Source organism: Juglans microcarpa x Juglans regia, chromosome 2D, assembly GCF_004785595.1.
Source record: "Juglans microcarpa x Juglans regia isolate MS1-56 chromosome 2D, Jm3101_v1.0, whole genome shotgun sequence".
Taxonomy (NCBI): Eukaryota; Viridiplantae; Streptophyta; class Magnoliopsida; order Fagales; family Juglandaceae; genus Juglans; species Juglans microcarpa x Juglans regia.
This window is the reverse complement of record NC_054596.1, coordinates 34,624,817-34,635,997: the sequence shown is the minus strand read 5'-3', so window position 1 is coordinate 34,635,997 and position 11,181 is coordinate 34,624,817. Positions and strand designations below refer to the sequence as shown.

The following is an 11,181-nucleotide window of genomic DNA, read 5'->3' as shown; positions in this document are numbered from 1 at the left end:
GGGAAACGAATTTCCTTTACCTCAGATAGATGGACTGAAACCTCAATTATAGATGTGTCATTGCACACTTTATTGACGATGATTGAAATCTACATAAGAGGATTATTTCTTTTTCTTTGGTTGAAAATCACAAGGGTGACACACTTGGTAAGACCATAGAGGTGTGCTTGCATAATTGGCAGCGACCGAAAATATTTGTAATCATTGTTGATAATGCAAGTTCTAATAGTGGAGCAATATCTTATTTGAAAAAGAAAACTAAGCATAGAAGGGACACTGTCTTGGGACAGCAATTCTTGCATGTTCGGTATTGTGCCCTGTTCGTGAGGGGTTGAAAGAGTATGATAACTCTATTGCAAGGGTGAGAAGTGCTATGAAATACATGAAATTCTCCCCTCAAAGGTAGAGTACATTTAAGTCATGTGTAAAATTAAAAGACATTACATGCAAATGTCATGTTTGCATGGATGTGCAAACTAGGTGGAACTCCACCTATCTTATGTTGGAGAGAGCGGAAAAATTTAGAAAAGCTTTCGAACGGATAGTGGAAGAAGATTCAAACTTCTTTACTTGTATTGGAGATGATGATGACGACGATGATGACGATGATGATTCCTGGATGAGGAGGACGTCAAAGAAGTTAGGGCCTCCCAAGAATGATGATTGGGAAAAGGTAAAGTTGTTTGTGATGTTTCTTTAATATTTTCATGATGCAACTTTGTATTTCTCGGGGGGTAAATATGTAACTTGCAACTCTTTTTTTACAGATTTAGTTACAATTCAAAATGCGATTGACATGGAATATGAAGAAGGAAGCCCCGTGATGGGATTAATGGCAACAAATATGAGGAAAAAATTTACTAAATATTAGGGTAACATTGCAAATATGAAATAGTTATTGTATGTTGGGTTTGTTCTTGAAACTCGGTACAAGATAAGATATCTTGAATTTTCATTAGAATTAATGTATGTCTATGATCCAACAAAAAGCAGTTGACTTGAGTTGGAAGGTGAAAGATGCTTTAATCCGCATATATGATTCATATGTTGAAAATGAATAAGGGAACAGTTTTGTTCAACAACAGCAGCACACAAGTCCCCCACGTAAAGATGTAAGTGCTACAGTTAGTAGACTTGAGGATAGGAAGGCACAGATATTGACCCTATTTAAGCAACGATTATAGTCGAAAAACTCTTTAGAAAGCAAGTCAGAGGTTGATAGATACTTAGCTGAAAGCTATGAGGAACAAGATGCAAGTTTTGACATTCTAAATTGGTATTTAGTTAGATATCGGGTATTTTCAAAAGTTGTACGCGATGTACTAGCAATATCGTTCTCTATAATAACCTCTGAATCTGCATTTAGTACAGTGGGTCATGTACTTGATCCTTCCCAAAGTAGTTTATCTTCGATAATGGTTGAGGGTCTCATTTGTGCACATAATTGGCTTCGTTCTTCTTCTACTCCAATCAGTCTTGGGACTTTAATGGATAAGATAGAGGATTTTGAGAAGTACCTGGATATAGGTATGTAACAATTACAAGTTTACTTCATTTTATATCTTTTATGATTTATATGTTATGTAAATTTATATAATTTATTTTGTTTTATCTTTTATGTATAAATCAACTTGTTGAGGAGGTTGGAAATTCTATGGAGGCATCTAATACAATGCTTACATTCAATGCAAATAATGAGGTGAGAAGAATATACTTTTATACTACTATACTAGTTATTTTTGTTATTAAACTAAGACATTTAATATTTGTTTGATATGTTTTTGCAGTAAAGTTGTAAAGATTTGAAGTTTTAGACTTTGAGATTAAAGACATGGAGTTCGGTTTTTTTTTTTTTAATTATCATTCAGTCATTTATAATTTCTAATTTCAACTTAGATGCATGGATTGTAATTCGTAAATTTTATTGTGTATTTTCTTTACTTTTTTTGGTTTTGTAACTTTTTTTTCTTTCATTTGGAGTTTGGATGATTAGAGATTTTTAGTGTTTTATTAGTATTTTTTCCTTTTTGCTAAATTTTTTATTTATTTATATTTTGGATGTTATTGACATTTTGTATCTTTTTCTATTTTTTTGTATGTTAATAATAATTTATACTGAAAATAGTCTCAAAATGAAGACTTGGGCCAAAACTTGACTAGTAAAGTCAGTTGGGCCGAAACTGAAAAAGTGGCCCATTGGGGGTAAGGGTCGGACCGATCGGAATGATCGGCAACGGTCCGGTCCAATACATACGCCACTCCGGTCCGGTTACCCCATCTAGTTTCTGAGGTTCCTTCTTCTAATCAGACTAAAAGATGCTTACACTCGATGCTAATTAGTGTCCACATTCCCTCCAAGATACCCATCAATATTTTAAGGGTTCTCCTGCATGCCCTATTATCTGTAGATCCAATAATATGGGTGACACTTGAATCCCACTTTCACAAAACTGTAACTCTAGATAATCTGTTAAAATCAGAAACAGTTTCGTGCGGTATCAGCGAATAATGAAAATCAGATTTCTTTCAAGAAAGGAATAAATTGAGGTCTTTCAGTGGATTATTTTACCCAGTCAGGAGTTGTCATGAGAGTTGAACAGCAGAGCACCAGTTTCTTTGAAAAGACACAAAAATTGCAAATCCTACTGGTATTGATTTCATGTTTACTAGCAACACAATCACGAAGTTTTAAATAGCTCGTGGCTCTATCTATCACCTACAGTATCCCATCGACATTGAGGGATAGACTTTGCACTGGGCAAATGAACAATAGCGGAAAGTGTTGAACGCCAACCTCTTTCACCTATATTTCTCATCAGCCTTTCAATGGTCGTCTGGTCGTCTGGTCGTCTGGTTTGAAACTTGGCAAGTCACTCGATTAAACATGTTACCGGAATTAATAGTAGTCTAATGCAAGTAGCCAGCTAGCGACAAAGGCCGATATTTTCTTTGAGCTAAGTAACCTCATTATAGAGAAATGAAATTTATAATTACGTAATATAAGTTTCGCATAATTTTTTTTAAAAAAAAAAAGTGATTAAATATAAAATTACATAAAATAAAATAATTTTTTAATGATAGATTCTATTTTTTAAAAAAAAATTACGTGAAACACGGCTTGCACAATTCACAATTATATTTAACATTATTTTCTAATTATATATATATATATAAAATATATTCACGATGACAGCTTTATGTAACATTATTGTGACGTCTTTTCATGGAGAAAAAAAAAAAAAAAAAGTGTTAGATATCTCATTCTCCACGATCTTTTCGTTATAATATTGAGTTTTTAGCTATTCGTGAACGGATAGCTAATGAGGAATTAATTACAAATAAAAGTAAAATTCTTTTTCTATAAAATTCATGAAAATAAAGTAAAATTATTTAAGAGAATATAAATAATTAAAATAGCTGTATTTTGATGAGACACATCGACATTTTAAGGTCGTGAGAATGAGTGCAATCTTTTTATTGGAGGAACTCATGTACTCATAATTGCTACCATTGAAATGACTCATATTGCGCATCCGCCTTATTCAACGCTAATGCATGTAACGTTCATACGTTCCCCCCTTCTCATTGACATGACACAGAAACAAAATGACAGAAATGACCCCCTGAATTTAAGCGTATCCACTGCAATTTTGGCCATTTGCGTGGGACATTTTACATCAACATCCATGACCATGCATGCATGCATGCATGCGAAGTAACTTTAAACAAGTACCAAACGATTACATAAGAAATTGAAGACACTTAAAAGATCGGTTTGGATATATAAAATTATTTTATTTTATTATTATAATTTTTTAAATTTTTACATAAAATATAATAAATAATTTAATTTTTTTAAATTTTTAAATAAAAATTATATTCTAATAATATTTTATTTAACTTTTAACAAAATATATTTCTTTTAACTGCATACACAAAGGAGTTCTAATAATGGATTAAACCTTCTATATATATATATATATTCTTCGTTTCATCACCCCCAATAAACCAGGTATATAGGTTCAAAATGACCAATATGGCCCTAGCTAACTCGAAATTCAATCAAATCCACGTTCGTCGAAGAAGAAACGCCGGCCATGAGAGAAGGTCCAGTAATTGGTTGAATTCTATAATTCAATTCAATGGTAGTGATGAGTTGAGTTCCTCCAATAAAAATATTGCACGTTTTTTCACAAATAAATATCCGTTCACGCGCGAGTAGTAAAGAGCTTTTCTGCTTTTCATTTTCAACGCACTCTAATTTTATCTTTTAAAATTCGAGTAATTTTATTATCGAACTGATATAAGAGCGGATAATCTGTGTGATAAAGCAAAGTATTTCACGTCAAATTTTAAAATTTATTTTTTAAATTAAATTATAATACATAAATACTTTACTATATGTTCCAACACCAACTTGATAATATGTGTTTCGTACGTACTAATTTATATTGTGTTCAATCAATAATGAATTTTATTACTTTTACTATCCGTAGACGGATAACTATTTGTGAGGAAACGTGCAATATTTAATTTACAGTTCTCCTAGGTACAAGCAGGTGGTGGACGAAATGGCGGACGAAGCTCATGTAGAACTGTTGTTGTCAGAGTTATTTTAAAAGAAAAGTAGAAAGAAAGAAAGAAAACGAAGAGAAGAAGACTACCAGTACCAGATCCCCTTCGTCCATCTCCCCCTTTGTCAATTGCCACTCTCCATGAGCGCCACAACCATTTGCCAATCTCAAACCCTTCTTCTTCTTCTTTTTTTCTCTTTTCCCCATTTCTCACATCCACCACACTTTTGGTTTACTCTGTTCTTCTATAGACACTTTCTTTCTCGAGCCTACACGAAACTGATCTATTTGGTTGCCCGGAAAGTTACGAGGATAAAAAAGAAAGTAAAGTTTCCGGTCTTTTTGGTGTTCTTTTAACTATCGGGAAATCCCCTTCAAACGATTGCAATCCATCGTACGTTATCCTTAGCACTACAATCAGCATTGTACTCGAGCAATCTTCAGCTCGAAGTGAGTACCAAACAACAAGATTTAATGGTGTAATTCCATTCTGCATTAATAAGACAGCACAAAATTGAGTTTACGATCAGAAATCCAAATCCCACTTTTAATTTGAACTCTTCAAAAATGGATCACAAGGTAATAAGAAAAAGCACATTTGCTTTGGTTTCAATAATGGCACCATGACCAAAGTAACTGTGCAGCATCATTGCATCCATTCTTTGCTGCCATGTGCAAAGGAGTTTCTCCATACTGCAAAGCACATCAATTTGACACTCAAGAATCAATAACAAGATCAATAAGCTGTGAGCATAGGCTTAATAAATCCCAAGCATCGTTGTAATGTACGCACTTTTTTCAAAAGAAAAACCAATTATATTAATACTTACCATGTTCTTAGCTTCCAACTCAACCTTATGACTTGTCCCTTGCCGATCAAGAAGAAATTTGACTATCTCAACCCTGTTATAACCAGCAGAAACATGAAGTGGCGTCTGTGTCATCTGAAATCAAGCAAACAAAAGGAATGCATTAAATAGAAGAATAAACAACTTCATATAAGATCCAGGTTCCAGAATGGATCAACGAACACGATGAAAAGCAAACCAGATTTCTTCAACTCTTTAAAATAGAAGCAGATATACATAAGCAAAAGAAAAACTCAATAACAAAAATAAACGCTATGCATTTTAATCTTTTTTATTAACAACATTACTGCCTACAATACATGGCTTCCACTCCAACGTTTGCTGAAGTTACTACTCATCTGTTCCATGTTCATCTTAACTATTCTAAACGTGCTCATTTTTATGCCTCGAGACCCTATTCAGCATTGACAGATTTTCTAGTGTATGCAATCATTGCATTACACACATTATGAAACTCTAGTAGATTTACCTACTAAGACCCTCTGTATCCAATGCACAGTTAAAAAATGACGATTGAATTATAGAACAATAATAAAGGCTCAATGTAACCCTTAATGCGCACTGACATGAAATTCATTCGTCCCAATAGATCCATTCGCATTTCTATTCTTGATATCAATAAAAACATCAATTTTGTTGTGCCTGTTTCCTCTCCAAACTGAACCACAAATATGCACCGACCTGCCAAACGCTCTCGACACTAACAGGTTTAATAAAAAAAAAAAAAAAAGCATCTGGCCTTAGGCAATGACAGTCTGAATTTTCTTGAGAAACTAATACAACTTCCCTTACCCACCAAAATACATTCCCCTTGGATCAAAAGTATATGTTAGTCGAGCATAGGGCTCAAATGCGTTCAATTCGTTCGATTTTCATGACACAATTCGCTTTTCGAAAAAAAAAACCATCAAATTGAAAGTACACAAAAGAATTACGATTTTGGGCCAAAAGAAAAAACCCAACTCGTATAAAGAGAGAGAATGGGATCTTAAGACAGGTTGATATGAGACGGGTTGTCTCGGAGTAGCTATTGAAATCAAAGAAGGTCACCGGACTGAGCGTAGCCATGAATAGTGGTTGGCCTCTACATGCCTATGAATCGGGACTCTATCTCTCTCCAAAAGAATAACAAAATAGAGATAATGGCAATGAGAGAGAGATAGAGAAGAGAATGGAAGAGAGAACTAGAATCGACCGCCTGAAGAGGAGAATGGAGAGAAGGCATTCGGAGAAGAGAAGCGTAGAAGAGAGAATGCAAAACTATGTGTTTCAGTAACTTTCATTTCAGATCCCGCCCAAAACTCATTTACTAAAAGTAAAACCAAAACGAGCCGTTTCATTAAATCTTTTCAAGTCAGCTTTGGTCGGTGTACTTTGGTGTGCAAAAATGCTTGAAAGAAGAGTTTTCCTTTAATTTATTAGAGGAACTCAACTCATTACTATCATTGAATTGAATTATAGTGTGCCTTACTTAACATCATTCATGCATGTAACGTTCATACGTTAACCTTCCTCATTGACATACATAAACAATACGACAGAAATGATCGACGAAGTTCAAGCAAGCATATCCACTTCAATTTTGGTCATTTTAGACATTTTTACTATAACAAAAACTATCTTTTTCGATATTAATAATCGTCGCAAATAATCCCTAATATCGCCATAATTTACATCTACATCCATGACCATGCATGCAAGGTAATTACTAATTAATTTAAGCAAGCACTAAACGCTTACAATATACGATAACGCACTAATTGATTAAAACTGTCATCACTCTTCGTTTCATCACCCCCAATAAACCAGATATATGGGTTCAAAATGACCAATATGACCCTAGCTCGGAATTCAATCAATTAATCCACGTTCGTCGAAGAAGAAAAGCCGGCCATGAGAGCAGAAGGTCCAGTACTTGGTTGAATTCTCACTGCCATGCTCCTGATATGATCCTACTTGAGGAGTAATGATGAGAAGACAGAAATGGAAATTAAGAACACGAGAGAGACAGTAATGGAGATGAAATGTAGGAATGGAATTCAGAAATATAACTATGGCTTGGGATGTTCGAGGCTCCAATTCCTTCAATAATTTTAGACAACATACATTCCAGAATAATCTCCCCACAGACTACCACCTTCCATTTATATACTCCATGAAAACAGAGACTAGCCAAACCGTAAAGGCCATGGGCCAACTAACAAAAGCAAACTATAACGCTAACGGCTCAAGGACATAATCCTGACTCATCTATACGAACACAAGCTAAGACACCAAGACTACATAACATGAGCCCCTCAGCTCCACCCAGACACCGGACCCTAAGCTCCTAACAGCTCCATGCTCTGTTATCCATTACGGGATGAAACGACGAATACCGTCACGATCTTGACATGGAAGACCAACAAGTATTGGGTATAATCGGCTGAAAGCGCAAAAAGAAAAATTATAATACTATCGATTTAATTTAATTAATTCCTCTTAAGCAAGTCCCTGTAACGAAGAAGAGAGTCGAGCCGCTGCAGCCGCAGCTGCTGCTTAAACCTTAAAATAAAATCATCGGCCTTCACGTCCACCTCTTCGTCATCCTCCAACGACGCCGTCTCCTTCTCTTCGGAGCTCCCCACCGCCAATTTCTCACTCGCAGACTTCTTTATCTTCTCCACCGGCCTTTCCGGAGCTCCGACGACGCCCTTGTCCGACTTGCTCCGCCTCACCAAATGGTCTGCGTCCGTGGTCAGATCCGTAGGGTGATGAAATTCGATTTCCCTGGTGGACGAGTCGGATCGGTAGAGAGAGGAGAGGTTGATGGACTTGAGGCGTTCCAACAGGCCGGAAGTAGACCGGGCGATTTGGGTCGGAGGATGATCCGGAACGGGATACGGGGTGTTGACGTGCTTAGGACCCGTGGGCAGGAGAAACTGATCGGCGATTGGGTCTTCGTTGGGTTGCTTGAACTTGTAGAGGGAGAAGTTGATGGACCTGACTCGTTCGAGAACGGACGGGACTGGACCGAGTTGCTGCTGTTCTGGTCTTCTCTGAGAGCCGAATCGGTATCTGAGAAAGATGGTGGCTATGATGAGGTTGAGGGGGAGGAAGAGATAGGCGGGTGTGAACCAACTGGTTATGAAAGCCCACGTGTAATTCATAGTTTGCCTTGAACCACTTCTGCGAAGCCTCTTTCCTTGGAATTACCACAGACAATGAGACTAGAGATACAGAGAGTAGAGGAAGAGGAGTTATTTGTCAGAGAGGAGAGGTGGTTGAAACTTGAGGGCGGTATCTTGGATTCGTTATAATATAGTAATGGAGTCGTGCAGCACCGTGGTGCAGCACGAGAAATGATAAATCTACCGACAAGGGCAAATAGTTTTTTTTTTTTTAAATATATATATATTTATATCTTTAAATATTTAAAAAAAAATATAACAACGTTAAAAAATATTTATTTAATTATTAAATAAAAATTAAAAAAAAAAAGGTAAATCGATAGAGTTTCTCAAGAAAAATCCTTGGTAGACTAAGGTCTTATTTGTATTTAGTGATGATCTCATCTCATCTCATATCTTCTCATCATAATAATTTTTTAAAATTTTTACAAAAAAATAATAAATAATTTAATTTTTTTAAATCTCAAAATAATAATAATATTAAAAAATAATATTATAATAATATTTTATTCAACTCATCTAAAATTAACTTATCTTATCTCATTATCCCAATGAGCCATAAGCATTATCCATAATAATGATACGTGTATATGTCGCGTACTTATTTTGAATAAGAGTATAATCTATTATTAAAAATTAATTTTTTTATATAAATTTTATATTTACTTATTTTTTTTAAAAGAATGTGTGATATTTATACTATTTATAACTGTAAATATTTTTTTTTTTTTTTTTTACCGAACCTCCTTTTATATATATAAAAAAAAAAACTTTTTAAAAAAATACATAATTTTAGGAATGAAGCCGTCGTCGTCTTCGTTAATTTTAATGATGTTTTCGACTTGGACAAAAACAATAGCCCTCAGAGTGATCAGTCAATATTACAACAGTAGAAACGTAAGTAGTTGGAAATTCGATCTGGTTCTTATTGAGGCTTGAATTTAAAATTCTATTACAGTATTATGTAAAATTATTATTTATCTAAAAAATTTTAAATTTTAATATTTATATTTATCTTAACAGATAATTTCCAATTAGATTGTTGTATGATTAATAGTGGATGGATAAAGAAGAGAAGGTTCGCGAAATGATGATGCCCTCTGATATACGTTAATATGATATCTTCTTACAATTGCTTTACTTCAATCAAATGGAAGCAAGCGATCACTAACTTACGTATGTATGCTCGGGCGTCTGGATGACTACTCCTTTAGCATGTAATTTTATGTGGTAATATGATCGAGTTAAATGCTTAACAAAATTAGTATCTATGCTGCATGCAATTAAAGAAAGGAATTAATTATAATTTACAACTTGAATTGAGAAGGGGGATTGTCCCTAGTAATGGGCCCGACCTAGCAAGCCTAGCCCATGGGGTACAGGTGGGCCTAAGAATAGCCCGTCAAAACAAAATTTATGGGTGATATTTGCATAGTGAGGTGCGGGGCGGGGCACCTCGTGCCCCGCCACCTCTTGTCTCGAACCATGCAGATGGGGGAGGGGTGGGGGGTAGCGAGGGGCAGGCCCCACTAGCAAAATCTGTATAAGAATGGGATGACCCAAGTCGAACTCAGAGGGACAATGGCCCACAGAGCCCACAAGGAGGAGCAACACGCATGAAGCATTGGGTTAGGACAGGGGGCTTAACACCTCAACTGACCGATGAGTCGTACGCGCAAAGTCAAGAACACCCAAGTCCTCAAGCGCCAACGGTTGGACAAGACTTGGGAGGTATGAGCACCTGACCAAGGTCACGCCGCATTAATAAAGGACGGAGGTGAGCACGTCACGATAAAGGCCCAGGGTTGTTAGCAGTCACCACGATTAGGCATGGCTGGCCTATCACCTGGCAGGGAGTTGGTAGAAGGACACAACCTCGGTATTTATATCATCTATAACTGTAAATATTATTTTTCCTTTTACCGAACCTCCTTTTATCTATATAAAAAAACTTTTTAAAAAAATACATATAATTTTAGGAATGAAGCCGTCGTCGTCTTCGTTAATTTTAATGATGTTTTCGACTTGGACAAAAACAATAGCCCTCAGAGTGATCAGTCAATAATACAACAGTATAAACGTAGGTAGGTGGAAATTCGAACTGGTTCTTATTGAGGCTTGAATTTAAAATTCTATTACAGTATCATGTAAAATTATTATTTGTCTAAAAAATTTTAAATTTTAATATTTATATTTATCTTAACAGATAATTTCCAATTAGATTGTTGTATGATTAGTGGATGGATAAAGAAGAGAAGGTTCGCGAAATGATGATGCCCTCTGATATACGTTAATATGATATCTTCTTATGAATTGCTTTACTTTAATCAAATGGAAGCAAGCGATCAATAACTTACGTATGTATGCTTGGGCGTCTGGATGACTACTTCTTTAGCATGTAATTTTATGTGGTAATATGATCGAGTTAAATGCTTAACAAAATTAGTATCTATGCTGCATGCAATTAAAGAAAGGAATTAATTATAATTTACAACTTGAACTGAGAAGGGGGATTGTCCCTAGTAATGGGCCCGACTTAGCAAGCCTAGCCCGTGGGGTACAGGTGGG

At 35.5% G+C, this 11,181-nt stretch overlaps 2 protein-coding genes across 4 annotated transcripts; both read right to left on the bottom strand.

The window, feature by feature from the left end:
• Window positions 1–5,016: 5,016 nt before the first annotated feature.
• Window positions 5,017–6,518, bottom strand: LOC121250492 (poly [ADP-ribose] polymerase tankyrase-2-like). Of its 3 annotated transcripts, none has more exons than XR_005937797.1 (3): window positions 6,402–6,518; window positions 5,405–5,518; window positions 5,017–5,267 (listed from the first exon to the last, which is right to left on the bottom strand). XR_005937797.1 is itself a non-coding variant. In XM_041149624.1 (3 exons), exons 1-3 carry the CDS (start codon window positions 6,509–6,511, stop codon window positions 5,184–5,186), a joined length of 303 nt encoding a protein of 100 aa, XP_041005558.1. In that variant the 5' UTR covers window positions 6,512–6,518; the 3' UTR covers window positions 5,017–5,183. The 3 variants fall into 3 exon arrangements, 1 of the variants encoding a protein (XP_041005558.1); XR_005937798.1 differs by having other exon boundaries at window positions 6,439–6,518; XM_041149624.1 differs by having other exon boundaries at window positions 6,407–6,518.
• Window positions 6,519–7,914: 1,396 nt separating this feature from the next.
• On the bottom strand, window positions 7,915–8,592 carry LOC121249461 (pathogen-associated molecular patterns-induced protein A70-like). The gene has a single exon (XM_041148171.1). The coding sequence runs from the start codon at window positions 8,590–8,592 to the stop codon at window positions 7,915–7,917; it is 678 nt and encodes a 225-aa protein (XP_041004105.1).
• Between the last annotated feature and the right edge of the window lie 2,589 nt (window positions 8,593–11,181).